The sequence below is a fragment of the Hypanus sabinus genome, chromosome 11 (assembly GCF_030144855.1).
Source record: "Hypanus sabinus isolate sHypSab1 chromosome 11, sHypSab1.hap1, whole genome shotgun sequence".
Classification (NCBI taxonomy): Eukaryota; Metazoa; Chordata; class Chondrichthyes; order Myliobatiformes; family Dasyatidae; genus Hypanus; species Hypanus sabinus.
The window spans coordinates 98,369,817-98,390,838 of NC_082716.1; the positions used below are offsets into that span (position 1 = coordinate 98,369,817).

Below are 21,022 nucleotides of genomic sequence, written 5' to 3' on the forward strand. Positions count from 1 at the left end.
CAAACACCTGCGGCCACCCGAGCTCAAGTACAGTGCTTTTGACTGGGAACTGTTGGCGCTCTACCTGGTAATCCGGCATTTCAGGTACTTCCTAGAAGGTCGGCCCTTCACCGCGTTCACGGACCACAAACCGCTTACCTTTGCGTTTACGAAAGTGTCCGACCCCTGGTCGTCCCGCCAGCAACGCCACCTGTCCTACATCTCTGAATACACGACGGATGTCCGGCACGTCTCGAGTAAGGACAATGTCGTGGCGGATGCGCTCTCTCGCCCTACCGTTCATGCCCTTTCCCAAGGGGTAGACTTTGAGGCACTGGCAGAGGCACAGCAGGCAGATGAGGAGATTCCAAGTTACAGAACCGCAGTCTCCGGTTTGCAGCTCCAGGACCTCCCCGTAGGCCCGGGTGAGAGGACCCTACTCTGTGACGTCACCACCGGCCAGCCCAGTCCCGTCGTCCCGACAGCCTGGCGGCGCCGTGTTTTCGACTCCATTCATAACTTGGCGCATCCCTCCATCCGGACAACTGTCCAGATGGTTTCCAGCAGGTTCGTTTGGCACGGACTCCACAAACAGGTCAGTGAATGGGCCAAAACGTGCATGCACTGCCAGACGGCCAAGGTGCAGCGGCACACCAAAGCCCCACTGCAGCAGTTCCATCCCGTCCACCGGTGTTTCAGCCACATTCATGTGGATATTGTGGGCCCCCTGCCAGTGTCGCATGGAGCGCGGCACCTCCTGACTATCGTGGACCAGTTCACAAGATGGCCAGAGGTGGTCCCGCTCACCGACACCACCTCCAAATCTTGCACCCGAGCCCTGATCACCACCTGGATATCTCGCTTTGGTGTACCAGCCCACATTACCTCCGACAGGGGCGCCCAGTTCACCTCCAGCCTGTGGTCAGCTATGGCCAGCCTTTTGGGGACTCAGCTGCACCACACAACTGCCTACCACCCACAGTCGAACAGGCTAGTGAAGCGTTTCCACCGTCACCTGAAGTCGGCCCTCATGGCCCGCCTGTGAGGAGCCAACTGGACGGACGAGCTTCCCTGGGTCCTACTCGGCATCCGCACAGCGCCCAAGGACGACCTGCACGCCTTGTCGGCCGAGTTGATATACGGCGCGCCCCTGGTCGTCCCCGGGGAGTTTCTACCAGCCCCACGGGGGCAAGAGGAAGATCCCGCAGCAGTCCTGGGCAGACTACGCGAGAAGCTCGGTAACCTGGCCCCCATACCCACTTCACAGCACGGGCGGAACCTGACCTGCGTACCCAAAGACCTGCAGAACTGTAAGTTTGTGTTTGTACGAAGGGGCGGGCATCGGCCACCGCTGCAGCGGCCATACGAGGGGCCGTTTATGGTGCTCCGGAACAATGGGTCCATGTTCGTGCTGAACGTTGGGGGGAAAGAGGAGGTTTTCACGGTGGACCGCCTCAAACCGGCCCATGCGGACCTGGCACAACCGGCCGAGTTTCCGGCACCTCGGCGCAGAGGCCGACCTCCCAAGCAGGTTCCGGCCCAGACTGTGGACATTGGGGGGTGTATCGCTGGTTCTGGGGGGGGGGGGGGGTTATGTGGCGACCCATTTCCTGGCACATCCGAACCGGCTCACAATTAGATAGCCTACGGGGGTTTGCGAGCACAGAGCTTTGAAGCCTCTGCGCCACGGGGGGCAGGTTGAGGGAGGCTTAACAGTGAGGCTGAGGATTTCGAATAAAGTTTTTTCCTTCAACTGCAGTTACCGACTCCGTGTCGTAATTTTAGCGCTGCATGTAGCACACCGCTACAGTATATTAGAAACATGAGAGTAGCAAGGCAGTGAATAGGTTGGCTTGGACATGAATGCTAAGGACCCTAGTGTTGATCGTATAGAAATCTTTGCATACAATTTCATTGTACTCTGAAAATGTTGACACAAGTGGAACAGGGTAGGGAAAACAGCATGCTTGCCATCCTTATTTGACTTTACTACCCTATTTGAATTCAGACATTGAGTATAAGAGTTGAAATGTCATGCTGCACCCCTCCAAAGCACTGGTCAGGGGACACAGTATTGTGTACAGTTCTGATCCATACTTCAGGAAAGATGTGATAGCAATAGAGAATGCAAATGAAATTCACTAGGATATTGTCTGGAATGGAGGGCTACTGTTAAGAGAGATTGGTAAGTTGGGTTTGTCTCACTGGCTATCCTTATCAACGATTTTAAGGACATAGATGGTCAGAATATTCCATGGGTTAGCCAGTCTAAAACTAGAGAGCGTAAGATTGTCAGAGTGGAGAAATTTAAAAGAGATCTTAGGAGCACAGCTGTGGTTATATGGAATGTGCTACAAGAGGCTGAGGCAGATCACCTTTTAAAAGGCATTTGGGCAACTCCTTGGATAAGACAGCTAGAGAAGAAAACACAATCCTTATAACTGTAGGTATAATGAAACCTGGTTTTCCTTGTATATCAGTTAATAAACTTAAGCATGCAAGCCTTCGTAATGCTAGGGATATCCATCTGCAGTCATAGAGTCTTAATGAGATCTTATCTTGAGTATTATGTGCAGTTTTAATCTCCTTAATTGAGAAAAATGCTTTTGCTATGGTGGAAGATCAGGCAAGGTTCAAAGACTGATTCCTGCAATGGCACAAGTGACGTACGTGATGGTGATGTTTAGAGGAGTTTAGGAAACTGAAGTACAGTAACACACTGGAGACCCTGGTTCAATTATGATCTCCATTGTATGAATTTTGCATGTGTTCCCTGTGACTGCAAGGATTTCCTTCCATATCATAAAATTGCCCGTTGTATGTGGGTGGCTGGTAAACTCTGAACGTTGGAGGATTCTGTTAATGAAAATGTGGAGAGAATAAAATGTGATGTATTTCTTTTTGTAGGATTGTTTAAGTGGATTGTGATCATTACAGGCTTGGTGGGCCAAAGGACCTGTTTCTGTGTTTCATGTCTATGATTCATAGAAACTGTACAGGCAAAATGCAGGAAGGATACCCCTAAAGATGTCCCAAGTAAATTTATTATCAAAGTCCACATATATCATCATACAGTACACTGAGATGCATTTTCTTATGGATCACAGTAAAACAAAGAAGTACAGTAACATCAGTGTAAAACTACACACAAAAACTAACAAACAACCAATATGCAAAAGAGGACAAAATGTGTAAATACAAGAAATAAATAATATTGAGAATGTGAGTTGTGGAGTCCTTGGAAGTGACTCCATTGGTTGTGGCCTCAGTTCCTCGTTGTTGTGAATGAAGTTACACACGCTAGTTCAGGAGCCTAATGGTTGAAGGGTAATATCTGTTCCTGAAACTGGTGGTGTGAGCCCTAAGTTCCTGTACCTCCTTCCCAATGGCAGCAATGTGAAAAGAGCATAGCTTGGATGGTAGGGGGCCTTGATGATTGGTGTTGCTTTCTTTTGACAACACCCTTTGTACACACTCAATAGTGGGGGAGGATTTTTCTTGTAATAGACTGAGCTTTTTCTACTACTTTTTGTTGGCTTTTTTATTCTTGGACATTGGTGCTTCCATATGAGACTGTGATATAACCAGTCAGGATGCTCTCCACTGTGAAACTTTGTAATCAGAAGTTGTTGGCTAAACATATAGAATAAGCCACTTTGAACTGAGAAGTGAGATTTCTTTCAACTAAAGTCTAGAAGACATGTGGAATTCTCCACCACAGAAGACTATCGAGACAAAATCTATTACTATATACATGAAGGAGTTGGATATGGTTCACATGATTCAGGAGATTAAGGGATAGAACATAGATTGGTATAGCATAGTACAAGCCCATGGCCTGCAATGTTGTATCAACCTTTTAGTCCTCTCCAGGATCTGTCTTCCTTCCCAATAGCCCTCTATTACTTTCATCCTGAGAGTCTCTTAAATGTTCCTCATGTATCTGCCTCTACCACCATCCATAGCAGTGTGTTCCGTGCAGATACTACACTCTGTATAAGAAAAATTACCTCTGACATCCCTCCTTTTCTTTGCTTCGATCACCTTAAAATAATTGCTTCACATTTTAGCCATTGCTGTGCTGAGATAAAATGCTGGCTGTCCACTTTTTTTCTATCGTCTTATATACCCCTATCAAGTCACCTCTCATCCTCCTTCACTCCAACAAGGAAAATCCTGACTCACTCAATGCTTCATCATAAAACTTGCTCTTTAATCCAGGTAGCATCCCGGTGAACTTCCTCTGCACCCTTCTAAAGCTTCTTCATCCTTCCTTTAATGATTTAACCAGAAGTGAGCACAATACTCCAAGCATGGTCTAACCAGAGTTCTATAGAGCTGCAACATTACCTCACAGCTGTTGAACTTAATCCCCAACTTATGAAGTACACCTTCTTAAACACCCTATCAACCTGCGCAGGATGCAGAAAAAAAAGTGGATGATCCACAATGATCAGTTTGAATGACAGAGCAGGTTGAAAGGGTTAAACAGTCTACTTTTTCTATTCTGTGTGTGTTTCCCTTCCTCCCCACCTCCACCCCCCACAAACAAGAGAAAATCTGCAAATGCTGGAAATCCGAGCAACACACACAAAATTTTGGAGGAACTCAGCAGGCTAGACAGCATCTATGGAGAAAAAAAGCTACAATCGATGGTTTGGACTGAAACCCTTCGGCAGGACTGGAGAAAAAATGCTGAGGAGCTTTGAAAAGTAGGGGGAGGGGAGAAATAAAAATGCCATGTGATACGTGAAACTTGGGGGGGGGGGGGATGAAGCAAAGAACTAGGAAGTTGATTAGTGAAATTGACAGAGGCCGTGGAAGAAAGAAAAATGGGGGAGGAGCGGAGGAGCAACAGAGGGAGGCGATAGGTGGGCAGGGAGATAACATGAGAGGGGGACAAGGAAATGGGAAATAGTGAAGGGTGAGGGGATGCATTACTGGAAGTTTGAGAGATTGATGTTCATGCCATCAGGTTGGAGGTTACCCAAACAGAATATAAAGTGTTGTTCCAACAACCTAAGTGGCTCTCTCCTGACAGTGGAGAAGGCCATGGATGGACATATCAGAATGGGAAGTGGAATTAAAATAGGGGGCCACTGGGAGATCCTGCTTATGGCGGATGGAGCATAGATGTTCGGCGAAGCCTGATGAGTTCTTCCTGCATTTTGTGTGTGTTGCTCCTCGTCCCCCACATCAGTTCACCCAGAACAGGTGTTGACCCATCATGATCCTTGGAAAATGATCATACTATTTTTCACTGGTTGCTGACATGGAGTATTTTTTTACAGATCAACAGATAGTCAATTGAAGCTGTGGAATGTGAACAGACCACACTGCCTGCGGTCATTTAAGGGCCACATCAATGAAAAGAACTTTGTGGGTTTAGCATCTAATGGAGATTATATCGCCTGTGGTAAGTGACTGACTTCAGTACTGATTGTATAGGCCTGAATTTGTATTGGCAATGGATGAAAGAGTGTTTTCTCTGAGCAAACCCTCAACGTTAGTTCAGCATTTCTCCCTATCAGGTGTCATTGGTAAAAACAAAGAGGCAATTACAGCAAGTAAATGTTGAGTACCACACACAAAATGCTGAAGGAGTTCAGCAGGTTAGGCAGTATCAATGGAAATAAACAGTTAATGTTTTGAACCAAGGCCCTTCATCAGGATTGGAAAGGAAAGGGGGAAGATGCCAGGTTAAGAAGTTGGGTGGAGGGAAAGAAGGACAAGCTAGAAGGTGATAGATGTGTAGGGAGTAGGAATGAATTCAGAAGCTGGGATGTAATAGGTGGGAAAGGTAAAAGGCTGGAGAGTATGAATCTGATAGGAGAGGAGAGTGGACCATAGGAGAACGGGAAAAGGAGGTACACCAGTGTGAGATGATAGGCTGGTGAGGAGAAGATGTTAGAGGCCAGAGTAGGAAATTGAGAGGGAAGGAGGGGTGAGAAGTTACTGGAAATCTGAGAAATTGATGTTCCATCAAGTTGGATGCTACCTTGACAGAATATGACATGTTGCTCCTTAGTGGTCCCCCAATGTAAGTCTGGTCTCACCAATGTTAGAGGACAGATGGACAAGGGGATCTTTGGATTAGAGGGGAAGGGTGAATGGACAATGGAATCACGGAGGAGTCAATCTCTGGGAAACAGAGTGGATAGGAGGTAAAGATGTGTTTGGTGGTCGGATCCCATTGAAGATGGCAAAAGTTGTAGAATTGGATGTGGAGGCTCGTGGGGTTAGTAGGTGATGACAAAGGAACTCTATCCCTTTTACGGTGGCAGGAAAGTGGAGTGAGTGCAGATGTCCAGGAAATGGAGGAGATGCAGGAGTGCATCAATAGTGGAGGAAGGGAAACTCTGTTCTTTGAAAGAGGACACCCCAATGTCCTGGAAAGGAAAGCTTCATCCTGGGAACAGTTGCAGTGGAGACAAAGGAACTGAGAAAAGGGAAATAGCATTTTTACAGAAGACAGGGTGGAAACAGAGAGATAGTCAAAATAAATGTAGATGTGACATTTTTCTTGGAAATAAGATTTTATATCCTGCATCTAAATCATCTGCTAATCAAATCATGATTTTATTGATCATATTTGAATTCAACACGTTTGTTAAAGGAGATCTCTAAGAATTTACTGTACCACCTAAAGTGTAATTTGATCATTTTAATCTCTCTGAAGAGTAAGTTAAAGTAAATGCAGTGATAATGAGAAGTAACTTGGAAAAGTTAGAGGGAAAAATGCTTTGGGAAATGTACAGGTGAGAACTCTGCTACAGAGGTGGTAGTGTAAAGTTCTCTGATTCCGATGAAAAATCATTTATTTGGAAAAATGCCCAAGAAAATCCATGAAAGCAAATTAGATTAAATGGAGAAAGTTTTAAAGGATTTGATTAACTTGAAAGGTGATTTTAAGGACAATTTTTAGAAGCTGAGATTATGTGAGAATTCTAAGATTCCTGTGAGGAATCATATTCATACTTCATTTAGTGTTCCTGCCTCATAGCTCCAGGGACCTAGATACAGTCCTGATCTTGGGTACTACTGTGCGGAATTTTCATTGTTGTTCCTCAGACCACTTGAGTCTCCACAGTCTGTAGATAAGTGGTAAAGGAATGAAAGGGAAATCCTATGAGAAAGAGATCTGTTGTGTGGTTGTAAGGAACTGAGAAAGTGTAAATAGGACCATGTGTTTTTTTCTCTTTCTTTGCATCCACTGCCATTTTTTCATGTTGAGCAGCCCTGCCAGTTTCTGTATTAGCTGCTGTTCTTGCTAGTCAACTGTAGATTTTTTTTTCTCATTCTGAAAGCTTGAGGGATATTAAATGATGGACTGTGTTAAATAATGCATTTTGAGAGTGTGGCTTTAATCTTGCTTCTTATTTCAGGAAGTGAAAACAATTCTCTCTACCTCTACTACAAGGGGCTCTCAAAAACACTGCTTACCTTTAAATTTGACACCGTTAAAAGTGTTTTGGACAAAGACAAAAAGGAAGATGACACCAATGAATTTGTCAGTGCTGTGTGTTGGAGAGCATTACCAGATGGGGTAAGTGGTGATATATTTAGTGTAATAAAGAGTTATTACAGCCAGTGTAAAGGTAATTGTGTACATGGTGAATGCTGGAGGCCGTTTCATTTGAAGTAAATATGCTGGACTCATTACAGTATGCAGAATGATCATTTTCATCCCATTTCAAAAGCTTGAAACACACAGACCATCATGTAGCTTCTTGTGGGAAAGAAGCTTTGCTAATATATCAAGTGAATGATTTTTCAGGTGGCACATTCTCCCTTTTGACCACATGAGCTTCTTCCGGGTGTTCCAGTTTCTTCCCATGTTCCAAAGACATTTGGGTTAGTAGGTTAATTGGTTACAATTTAGTAGCACAGAAATATGGGTTTGCTGTATCTCTAAATAAATGGATAATCATCTGCATTATTTTGTGTTTTGGATCTGACATATTTACTTTTTCCTTATTTTCTTGTAAATTATTCTACAAATGCCTGTTCAGTCCTCCTCAATGCTTCTTAATATCCTCAGGTCATACTTACTCTGAACTTAAAACAGTTTCTTGAATTTCCCTGATTCTTTTACTCTTCACCATCGATCTTGTCCCTGCTCTTTGAAGTATTCCCTGTTATACAATCCAAATCTAATAAAGAATTTTGCATCGAATCCTCACTTTTCAGCTTTCAAGAGAACAATTGAGCTTCTCCACTTTGTAACCTTGTAAACTGATTCACAAAAGCAAATATTTTCTGAAACCTCTATCATTTAGACCTTTTGCAAACAGATGAGTGCAACATAGGCACTTACCGTGTGGTGCTTGTTCAGCTAAAAATTTATTCTTCAGAGTAGGCTGTGCTCTAATTTTCCGGATTAGGTTTCACATTTTGGAAACGGTCAAGTTATGCCACTTGAATATCCACATTTCTGACATCTTCTCAGAAAGGTGGACTTTTGACGTGCTGTTCCTTGGCTATTTTCAAATGAATGGGTACCTAATTCAGTAAATTGCCACCACATTAGAATGTTGTCAGCAAAGGGGTGAAAGATATTGTCAGTAGTCCCATAAAGAAGCATTTTCTCAGCAATGCCCTGTATGCGTTCTGAACCACTCAGCTCCAGGTTTCATTCTTACAAAGTTCCAAACATGGGCAATTTAGAGTTGAGATGGGATGGACACCAAAGTCTGTTTGTTTGACAAGTTTCCGAGTGAAACTGATTATGGGAACAAGAGGAAAATGTTTCACTCAGTGAATCTGCAATATAAGTGAAAAAGCAAGCTTTGCATATATCATTTGGACTTCAGAAATGGCAGCATGATCACTTTAACCTTGAGTACCTTAGTTCAGCACCCTTTCTTTACCAATCACTGGCATTATTATTTCTTAATAAATACCTAGAGTCAACATCCTGGTGTTTAGCAGTGGCCAGAAACTTAACCAGGCTCCAACCGAAGTATTATCACAGCAGTTGAGAGGCTGTTTTTCCTGTAATGAGAAAATAAGAATAGGCTAATTGAATTGACTTAATTTCTTAGTAAAAATCTTTACGTTATATCTGTGTCTGAATCTGCAATGTGAAAATGATAGTAATTTGTAATAAATAGTATGTACAGTAAGATATACAACAGAACCATCAATATAGCTTAGAAATACAATTGTGTCAGCTTGAATTAATCAGTCTGAAGAAGCTGTCCTGGAGCCTGTTGGCCCTGGCTCTAATGCTGTGGTACCATTTCCCAGATGGTAGCAGCTTGCCCTTTTTACGCACCAGTTGCTATTAATGTCCTGAATAGTGGGAAGTTCACATCCACTGATGCGCTGGGCTGCCCGCACCACTCTCTGCAGACTCCTGCGTTTGAGGGAAGTACTGTTCCCATACCAGGCAATGATGCAGCCAGTCAAGATGTTCTCAATTGTGCCCCTGTAGAAAGTCCTTGGGATTTGGGGACTCATGCTGAACTTCTTCAACCGTCTGAGGTGAAAGAGGTGCTGTTGTGGTTTTATCACCATGCAGTCGGTATGTACAGACCAAGTGAGTTCCTTGGTGATGTATATGCCAAGGAACTTGAAGCTGTTCATCCTCTCAACCCCAGATCCACTGATGTCAATAGCAGTGAGCCTGTCTCTATTCCTCCTGTGGTCCACAACCAGCTCCTTTTTTTTTGGCATTGAGGGAAAGGTTTTCTTGACACTACTGTGTCAGGGTGATGACCTCTTCTCTGTAGGCTGCCTCATTATTACTTGAGATAAGGCCAACCAATGTAGTAGCATCTGCAAATTTAATTAGCAGATTGGAGTTGTGGATGGTGACACAGGCATGGGTATACAGAGAGTAAAGGCTTAGGATACAGCCTTGGGGGGCTCCTGTGTTGAGGGGCAGAGGTGATGGAGACCACTCTCATCACCTGCCGGTGAACTGACAGGAAGTCCAGGATCCAGATGCAGAAGGCAGGGTGAAGGGCCGAGGTCTTTGAGCTTCTTGTCAAGCCTGGAGGGAATTATAGTATTGAATGCTTAATTGTAATAGTGAATTATAGTGTTGAATGCTTAAATGTAATAGAACAGCATTCTCACATAAGCATCCCTCCTCTCCAGGTGTGTAAGGACAGTGTGCAAAGCTACGGCTGTTGTGTCATCTGTTGATCAGTTGTGTCAGTAGGTGAATTGTAGGGTGTCCAATGTGGGTGGTAGCATGCTGCAGATGTAGTCCTTGACCAGCCTCTCAAAGCATTTGCTTATTTTTGAAGTGAGTGCAACAGGACACCAGTGGTTCAGACATGTTATTTTGGTCTTTTTAGGTACAGAGATGATGGTAGAGGTTTTGAAGCAGGAGAACACTCTATATGGAGAGGGGGAGAGATTTTTAAATGTCTGCAAATACACCAGTCAGTTGTGCCATGCACACTCTGAGTATCCATCCTGGAATGCGGTGCAGTCCCACAGCCTGGCAACTGTCTACTCGTTGGAAACACCTGCATACTTCAGCCTCAGAGATGACCAAGCTGCAGGTCGCACTGGGGGCTCAGTGTTGGCAATATTGAAAGAGCGTAAAAAAAGATTTAGCTCATCTGGGAGAGAAACAGTGATGTTGGCAGTACCACTGCATTTAGCTTTAAAGTTTGTGATGGTGTGCAGGCCTTGCCATAAGCTGTTGTTGGTGGTGGAGGGTTGTGTTGGATCTTGTCCCTGTATTATTGTTTAGCTGCCTTGATTGATCTTGCATAGATTGTAGATGCATTTCTTGAGTTCCTGGTGGTTACCGGTGGCAAAAGCTCTGTCTCGCGCAGTGAGTGCAGGCATTAAACTGTTAATCCAAGGTTCTGGTTTAGATAAGAAAAGGACAGATTTGTTCATTGTACTGGAGTGAGTACCACCACAAGCCAACATCAGGCAAGCACTGGAGGAGCTGAGCAAATGTAATCAGCAGGCACAAAACTGCACACTGGTGCATCTCTAACATTGCAGATTTCAATCTGGTCATCTTGAAGAAGTTTCTGAATAACTACCACCAACATATCACCTGTTGAACCATAGAAGCCAGCACACTTGACCACTGCTGTACCACCAAGAAAAATGCTTACTGTTCCACCCCCCCACCCACACTTTGGAAAGTCCAATCACCTGCCTGTATCCTTATTCCCAGCTTATAGGAAGAGACTAAGACTGCAGCACCAATGGTGAGGACCAAGAAGGTATGCTTAAGGGAAACAGGAGTGATACAGGAATGCTTTGAGGCAGTGGACTGGACAACTTAAAGGGATTTATCTTTGAATCTGAACGGATACATCACCGACTTCTTCAGGGCCTGTGTGGAGAAGTATGTGTGTATTTGAGAACATACCAGACATGCCCAAACTAAAAGCCGTGGATGAACTAGGAGATTCTTAGTCTGCTGAGGGTTAGATCTGTGACATTCAAGACCAGTGATCCAGAACTAAGCAAGAAGTCCAGATTTGACCTGTGGAAGGCTATTTCAAGGGTGGAAAAACAACTTCGATTGAGGTTAGAGGCAGAATCAGATGCGCATCAGCTTTGGCAGGGTTTGCAGGCCATTGCTTAGAATCATAAATGGCTGTTATGCTTCACTCCCAGCTCAACACTTTTATGCACAGCTTGAAAGGGAGAATAAAACCACACCTATGCAATTCCCTGCAGCATCTGGTGACTCTCTGATTTGGCTTGGGGGCTGATGTCAGAGCATCTTTCAAGAGAGTGAACGCTCAGAAGGCCCTAATGGTATACCTGATAGGGCTCTGAAAACCAACAGGCAAGAGTGTTCAAGGACATCTTCAAACCCTCACTGCTGCAGTCAGAGGTTCCCATCTGTTTCAATGATACCAGTACCCAGGATGAGCTACCTCCTTGAATACCGCCCAGTGGCACTCAGATCTACTGTGATGAAGTGCAGTGAGAGTTTAGTCATGGCTAGAATCAACTATTGCATAAACAATGACATGGACCTGCGGCAAGTGCCTATCACCACAATAGATCTACAGCGGCTGAAATCCCACTGGCTCTCCACTAAGCCTTGGATCACCTAGATAATAGTAATACCCATGCCAGACTGTAGTTTATTAATTGCAGCTCAGTGTTCAACTCAGTCATACCCTTAGTTCTAATCAACAAGCTCCAAAACCTGACCCTTTGTAGCTCCTTCTGCATCTGGATCCTCAATCAACGGGAGGCCGCAGTCTGTATAGATCGCAGGCGTTCAACACTGGCATACTTCAAGGATACATTCTTGGCCCATTACTCTACTCTAGGCACAACTCAAATGCCATCCATGTATTTGCTGATGTCACAACTATGTTGGCAGAATTTCAGATGGTGACGAGGAGGCGTACAGAAGCGAGATAGATCAGCTGGTTGAGTGGTGTTGCAGCAGTCAGTGTTTGCATTCAGTGTCAGTAAGACCAAGAAATTGATTTTGAACTTCAAGAAGGGGAAGTCAAGGGAATACGCATGAGTCCTCCTGGAAGGATCGGAAGTGAAAAGGGTGAGCAGTTTCAAGTTCCTGGCTGTCAACATCTGTGAAGATCTATCCTGGGCCCAACACACCCAATTACAAACAAGGTGTGATGGGCTATATTTCATTAGGAGTTTGAGGGGAATTTGTATTTCACCAAATTCACTCACAAGTTTCTATAAATGTACCATGGAGAGCATTCTAACTGTCTGGTATGAAAAGCCACTGCACAGTATCAGAAAGGGCTGGTGAGGGTTGTAAATTCATCCAGCTCCATCTTGGACTCTAGTATCTCCATTACCTGAGTCATGCCTTTTTCTCATTGCTACCATCAAGGCAGTGGTACAGGAGCCTGAAGACACAAACTCAGCCTTTCAGGAACAGGTTTTTTCCCCTCTTCCATCATGGACAGTGAACCCTCGAACTGAACTTCACTATTTAGTTTTCCCCTCTCTTTTTGCACTATATTTATTTATATATATTTTAATTTGTAGGTTATGTATTGCAATGTACTGCTGCAAAACAACAAATTTCATGACATATGTCAGTGATATTAAACCTGATTCTGAGGGAGTGAAAGGTTAGCTAATAGTGTTAGTATATTTGGAAGCTTCCATGCTGTATGCCATTTGCATGATGGCGTTTGGTGAAGCAATTTCTTTAGATGAAAAGATTGCTGATCTTGAGGACACACAATGCTTGGTTCAGATGATGCCCATCCCTTGGGTTATACAAAATATTGTTTCAGTGAATGGAATGGGTGCACACTTCAATGTAAGAAATTCAGAATGCTTTTTTGAATGGGCAGCAGATGAAAATCGGCTTGGTAGTTCAGGACCAGACCCTGGGCTTTTACCACCAGTTGCCTACGAAGTGGGCATATGCATATTTGCACTTCAGAGTAGAGGATACTCTGGTTCATGAAGAAGAACAATTAGTGAATTGGAGTTTTGTCAGTGAATTATAGCTTATGATTACATGGAGATTCAGATTCATTATATTATTATAATCTTTGTTCCTGTTATAAGCATTTTCTTTTACTCAACAGGAATCGAATGTCTTAATAGCTGCTAACAGCCAAGGCACAATAAAGGTGAGCAAAGAACGTAAAATGTAAAAGCAATTTCAAAGTTACAATATATTCATATTTAGAATGAGCATCCCATGGACCTTTATCTCATGCTTAAATCCAAATTGCAGTAATCTGTGTTTACTGTCAGAGCGGATTAGATGAGGCACTGCCTTTAATGGGGGAGTAGTGAGCATTCGACCGGTTTGATGCCGAGGAATGCAGTTTTGTATTTTGGGTGCGCTTATTTCATTTTAGTACAGATTGAGAGGTCTTTGCCATTAGCTTTTCTGTTTTTTTGTTAATCTTTTCCTTGGGTACAGTCATGAATTAACCCGTTACATTGTTTCCAGGTGCTGGAATTGGTATGAATGGTGATGACTTTGGTGGTAGCTTCCAAGTTCTACCATGAAGACAAGTTCCTTGGGATTGATGCAAACCTTTGGCAGGCAACCTACCATCCTTTTCACAATCCTTCAACACCAGCAACAGTTGCAAATGCCAAGACTGTGTGACTGTAAATGCTCTTCATAGATCAGGAGAATGAGATGTGAGGTTGAAGTATTCCTGACCAATCTTTTCATAAACTGAAAGCCCCGAAGAGTAAGGAACTTGTATTTTCAATGGATGTGGTCTGTGTATAACTGCAATGATTTACATTCTGTCTTGTGTATCACAGATTATTACAATAACCAGAGTGCAATGAGCAGGACTAGAGAGAAAAAAACTAGGCCATTCCATTTCAGTTATTTAAGCTCTGCCAAGGTAACCTGACTCCGTTTTTGTCTGGAGACTGATCCTTGGTAAATAGGTTTAAAGTCATTGATTTTAACTTGACGTGATTTTGGTTTGGACAGTCACCAAACAGTGCTTTCTTTAAAACAGCAAAGCTTCCTTGTATTGGACGAATACATTCTTTACTGATACCAGCTGTATAGTGAGAAATAATGAAAACATTTTGAGTAACTGTGATTCTGTGGACTCTGCCACTAGTCTCTTATAGTGCTTTATTTGACTAAATTAAGTCAAAATACTACAAAGGTACCTTTATATAATTCCAGGATGGCAGCACACTCATTTCATGGGGGCTGGTCTGGCTGTTTGTGTAGCATTATGTGTGGGAGTACAGAGGTGCAAATGGGGGCACTTTTCACAGAGATCAGAGATTTGAGGGTGCATGAAACAGATTCTCAGTTATGGAGGGCAATTAGACTGCATTGCTTTGTGACTGTCCCATTTAATTAATTGTTACCCAGTCAGGATGTGGATTAGCCTTGTATTCAGGCTTCATTGACATTCAGGTTGAAAAAAATATATTGACCTTTCAACACTTGTCATGTTTACCTAGCTTTGTGAGCAAATCTTTGTCACAGTCTGATTTTAATTCTTCTTTGAGTTTCAGTTAATGGTCAAATGGTAGTTGCTTGTGATGGAGTATTGAAAATATTTTCATCTATCAAGTTGAACACTATAACTCAGTCACAACATTTTTGTACATTTTCCACTCATAATTGGTTTCTAATTGTCTAACCATCATTAAAATATTTTTCAAGTTGTGCTGTCTCGATGATGGATTTTTCTTGTTCTAATTTTAAACGAAGATTGCACTTGATGCGACCTTGCCAGGGCCAACAATACTTGTATGTATTTATTTTGTTTGAAGTCAATACTTGCTTTCCAGCTTAGTGCTTTAGCTATATTCCAGTAACTGCTCAAGATGAGTATTCACATTTGGAAGCTGCAATGAGGCAAGAGTTGCCATAATTTCCAGTCAAGAGTAGATTGTTGATAGAGCTCAAGTTTAGAATTTAGAACAGTATGGTGACAGGGGCCATGCTGCTCTCCTTGTGCACAAATAAAATAAAGTCTGATTCAGAAATAAATGCGAGTTTTCAGAATCCAGTTAAATGGTGACGACAGTTACTTGGAGGATCCACCAAGATGACTAATCCTTGTTGAATTATGTTTTTTTTAATCCAAGGTTCTTTTAGAAGTCAGGAAAGAGGGACAAAACTTGTTGCTTTGTGGTAGTTTTATTAAGCATTAATACAACAAAGAAAATCTGAAGCAAAGAACAACAGAGCAGAGGCTAGCAGAGGAAGGAAGAGATGAAAGATGACACTACCTTAAAAGACAAAAGATGGTCAGCTCTTTATACTTCATAAGATGAGAAGCATTTAATTCAGATTTGCAGATATGTATTGTTCCATGAACTTAGACTATTCTTATTATTTGACAGGAATTGTTATATTTTTCTGTTGGACATCGTCAATAAAAATTTCGGAGTCATTATTCCATTTAGGGCAATGTAAAGTGTAATTACGTAAACTACACCCTACTGGAATGGTACCTTATGAACTCAATCAAAAGGTAGCTTTTATAGTGAACACTTGAAGACTTAATGTGATGAGATTCCCTAAATCATGGTGATTACATTTGCATAAATGATCTGGTTTAAGATGGTATGTGAAGAGCATGATCATTTATTTCTGTTTCCCTTGAAAACAGTGAATCATGGGCATAATATCACCATTGCCATTGTTGTAATGTTTAATAAAGAGGGTGTTTGTTCTGGATCTGTAGGAATGTCTAGCATTGGTGAAGGTTTTGAAGTATGTGGTACATATTGACATACCCAACAGCTAGGCATTAACAGCATCAGCAAATTCATTGAAAATATACAATATGAGGCATCCCAACTGGTGCATGATGAATTTGGAAAATTGTCAAAATTATAACAACAAGTAATGCTAGAATAAACTTCACAAACATGAGAAAATTGGCAGATGCTGGAAATCCAAAGCAACACAGACAAAATGTTTGGAGGAACTCAGCAGGCCAAGCAGCATCGATAAGGAAGAGTAAACAGTTGATGTTTTGGGGCGAGATGTGTCATCAGAACTAGAAAGGAAAGGAAGAAATCAGAGTAAGAAGGTGGGGGGGAGGGAGGAAGAAGTACAAGGTGGTAGATGATAGGTGAAACTGGGAGGAGGGGAGTAAAGAGCTGGAAAGTTGTTGAAAGGTATAAAGGGCTAAAGAAGGGGGAATCTGATATAGCACAGACCATGGAAGAAAGAGAAGGGAGTGGAACACCTGGGAGAGGTGATGGGCAGGTAAGGAGATGAGGTGAGAGAGGGGAAACGGGATGGCGAGTGGTGAAGGAGGGAGGGGCAGTTATCAAAAGTTAGAGAAATCGATGTTCATGCCATCAAATTGGAGACTACCCAGATAGAATATAAGACATTCCTCCAACCTAAGGGTGGACTTATCATGGCAGTAGAGGCAGCCATGGACTGACATGTTGAATGGAAAGTAGAATTGGAAAGGGTAGCTATTGGGAGATCCCGCTTCTAGTGGCAAACAGAGTGAAGATGTTCAGTAGTCTCCAAATCTATATTGGGCCTCACCGATATGCAGGAGGCCACACTAGATCCAGTAGATGACCCCAACAGACTCGCAGGTGAAGTGTCACCTCACCTGGAAGGACTGTTTGGGGCCCTGAATAGAAGTGAGTGAGAAGGTGTAGAGGCCAGTGTGGCGTACTTGTTCTGCTGGCAAGGATAAGTACCAGGAGGGAGATCAGTGGGCAGGGACAAGGGGAGAAGGGAATTGCATAGGGAGCAATCCCTGCAGAAAGTGGGATGGGGGTGGGGAAAGAGGAGAGAAAGATGTGAATGGTGGTGGGAACCCATTGGTGATGGTGGAAGTTACAGATAATTATGAGCTGGATGTGCAGGCTAGTGAGCCCCAATCTTAATACTGGGAAAATTTTTGATGTAAAATGTTAGTGGATATGTGAGTGCGTTTAATATAACAGCTGAGGTGACACAGCTATCTTCCTTCCTGTTCCATTGAACCTTTTTGCCTTAACACAAGCCTGTATCCTTGCAGCTAGTGATACTGCAAAAAAAGACATCAACTCTTCTTGTGTCTTAGAAGTAGCACATGACAATAGACAATAATGGAAACTACTTGGGTTTCTCACCTCTACAGGAACTCTGATAAAACACGATGAATTAACTGCCATAGTATTGGACCTTGCAGAGAGAGGGGGCATTTATTATTAAAGAATTCTTTGAAAACAGGTGATACACCAAATTTCTACGTGAACAAATTGGGTGAGTTGGTAAGGTAATATACAGTATTGCACCTGTGGAAAGTTAGTGTAGTAATCACAAAGGAAATGAATACTTTCAGTCTCTTGATTTTGGCTTTTAATTTTCAGTAAATTGAGCCCATTCCGGTGATGTTATCGTCGAGAATGGCAGCTTAAGTCACTAGCTCCTCCGTAAAAATGCGTATTAAGCCCCATTAACCCGTCAAATATAATATTTTTCGAAAAATATTTGAACTGAAAAGAGGGGCAAGAATGGGGAGAAGAAATAGAAATAAAAAAAGTGACACTGCGGAGCCTGCAGCCGAGAGGAGTGCAGCGAGCGGCTCTCCGACCCGACCACGTGCAAGCGAGGCAGCTGCTGGGCCTCGTTCAGGTGAAGTGGCGAATGTCTTCGAAATCCTGAAAAAAATAAAGCAGCAGCTCCATGATATTAAGGCAGAGCTCGCCAGCGTTAATCAAAAAATAACGGTGGCAGAGACTCGCATTGAGAAGGTGGAAGATTGCGTTCAAAACATGGAACAGATACTGAGCAAGACAATAAAAGTCGTTCATCACCAAAGAAGGTAAACTGCTTGATCTGGAGGGAAGATCACGGCAGAAAAATATCAGAATCTACAACGTTCCCGAAGGAGCGGAGGGCTCGTCTATTTGTTGGAAAGTTACTGCGGGACGTGCTAGATCTTCCCCCGGCTATGGAGCTGGAAGTCGAAAGAGCTAGTCCCAAAACCTACCTAGGATAGAAAGCAACCATCAATTATAATCAAATTCCTTTGGTACAGCACCAAGGTGGAGATTCTACAAAGGGCCTGGGGTAAGAAGAGAGTGTTTTTAGAGTATAAATTAATATATTTCGACCAAGATTACCACCCTTCCAGAAATGCAAAGAATACTCTAAAGTGAGTACTAAAGCAAAATAAGATTAGATTTCAAACTCCATACCCTGCTAAACTGCGAGTGTTTTATGACTAACGGGATGCAGTTGTAACAGACAATGGAAGAGGCGACTACAGACATGAAGGCCAGAGGGTTGTCCGTCAGCATGACCAAAACGAAAGAAAGCCTGGCTGAGGAATTGTCTCGTTCGGCTTGGGAAATAGTGCGAGAATCAAGAAGGTAGGAGATGGGAGGAAGCAGAGAGAAACATATCAGGAAGAGACCGGGAGTTTCCCAAAGACAGTCCTCACCCCTTTCAGAAGAGCCATAAGGTTTGGCTAACTTTAAAAATGCTGAGAAGCTAAACAGAAACAAAAGTACACGGTGATATACCTATCTCGAGAAATACTTCTTATAATGTGGATTTTACATTACTCAGTTGTTATTCTTTATTTGCTCACTTACTCCTTTTCCCCTACCAAAATGAGAACATATACATGTGTGCATATATGTATGTATAGGAGGAGTACACAGGGAAATCTTTTCTGTGTAATGGATTTGTTCACTGACTTTTATGAATACTTCAATGGGGGCCCTCAACTCACAAATAGGAGGGATTATCCCCCACAGCTAGACATTTCCTCTAGCTCAACGGAGGGTAATTTACTAGAGACCTCAGCCTTGGAATCACACATTCGTTGCCATTTTTGTTATTATTTGAGTTTCTTGGTTCTTATTTGTTCAGGGAGTAGATCGATTAATTTTTATTCTAATTTCAATGATACATTGACAGATAAATACAGATGGCTAAGGACAAGGTAAAATTCATTTCTTTTAATGTAAATGGGCGATTAAATCCAATCAAACATAAGAGAATTTTATCCAAAATGAGAAAAGAACAAGCCCATGTAGTATATTTACAGGAAATTCATTTAAGTGATAATGAGCATAAAAAACTAAAGAGAATGGACTTTACTAATCTGTTTTTCTCCTCATATAAATTAGGCCTTAGGTGAGGAGTTGCTATTCTTATCTCAAGTAAGCTAAATTTTGAAAAAAATACTCGAAATGGGAGATAAAGAAGGCAGATATATTCTGGTAAGGGGGAGCATAGAGGCAATTCAGTTACTCTATTGAATATATACGCACCCCCGGGAAGTGATATTGGTTTCTTTCAGAAAATTACTGATATTATGGTAACAGAAACAGAAGGTCTTCTGATATGTGGGGGAGACTTAATTTACAATTACAACCAAACTTAGACTCTTCCAATAGAAAAACCTATGAAACAAAATCTTTACATAAGAAAGTGAATACACTTTTTGAGGATGTTGGTTTAATTGATATATGGAGGGACCTTTTCCCTGACAGAAGGGATTACATTCATTACTCTGCTCTATATTCTGTATGTATAAGAATAGACTGTTTCATAACATTTGGTAGACGTAAGTGACCATGCACCTATATATTTATCTGTAGATTTTGACCTACAACTGAAGAATACTATTTGGAAACTAAATTCAAGTCTACTCAATGATCTGTACTTTAAGGAACAAATTAAAAAAGAAATTGGTCTCTACTTAGAATTGAATGATAATGGAGAGGTTTCACCTCCCATTTTATGGGATACTCTGAAGGCGGTCTTAAAAGGGAAAATTATAGCGATATCTTCATATAATTAAAAAAAAGGAATAAAACATTAGAGGAATTACAAAATAGGCTGAAGGAACTAGAAAAAACCAAATTGGATTTGGCACAGGATACATTAGGGGAAATTAAAAGAATTAGGAATGAAATAAATAATTTGGCTATGCAAGAAATTAGGAAAAGCTGAATGTTTCTGAAACAGACATTATGAAAGTGGATCGAAACCTATGAAAATACTGGCATGGAAACTGAAAAAAAAAGATAGCAGAAAATACAATTCATAGAATTAGGGACCCAAGAACGAAAATGATAAAAAATATGCAAGTGAAATTCAAGAAGCTTTTGAAGTGTTTTACAAATTGCTACATTCCAAAGTTCCAGGGGGAAGCATAACCCAAATTGACACCTTCTTGAATTCTCTAGAGTTACCCACTTTAAGCGAAGAACAAAATAGAAGGATGACTGCTGACATAACTGAAGTTGAATTAAAAGCTGCAATTAGTAGGCTTAAATTAAGCAAGTCACCAGGATCAGATGGGTATACGGCAGAGTGGTACAAAGAATTTAAAAATTAGTTAATTCCTGTTTTACTCCCCACACTGAACTGGGCTCTAAAAAAGGCACAAATGCCACCCATTTGGAAGGAAGTGATAATCTCAGCTATACGGAAGGAAGGCAAGGATAAAATGGAATGCGGGTCATTTAGACCAATATCCATTCTTAATGTAGATTACAGGTTATTTACCTCCATCATGGCCAAACAATTAGAGGAGTTTCTACCCATACTGATACGTAATGATCAGACAGGTTTTATACGACTATACGACTCAAGACAATACACAAATGACACTTCACATTATGG

At 42.1% G+C, this 21,022-nt stretch overlaps 1 protein-coding gene across 4 annotated transcripts in view; it reads left to right on the forward strand.

Moving 5' to 3' along the window:
• Window positions 1–15,078, forward strand: part of cop1 (COP1 E3 ubiquitin ligase) — a 167,585-nt gene extending 152,507 nt beyond the window's left edge. For all 4 annotated transcript variants that reach the window (XM_059984959.1, XM_059984960.1, XM_059984961.1 and 1 more), the window contains 4 exons: window positions 5,271–5,395; window positions 7,365–7,525; window positions 13,503–13,547; window positions 13,877–15,078. In XM_059984959.1, coding sequence (XP_059840942.1) covers window positions 5,271–5,395; window positions 7,365–7,525; window positions 13,503–13,547; window positions 13,877–13,894 — 349 coding nt within the window. In that variant the 3' untranslated portion in view covers window positions 13,895–15,078. The remainder of the gene's footprint in view (window positions 1–5,270; window positions 5,396–7,364; window positions 7,526–13,502; window positions 13,548–13,876) is intronic.
• The last annotated feature ends 5,944 nt before the right edge of the window (window positions 15,079–21,022 follow it).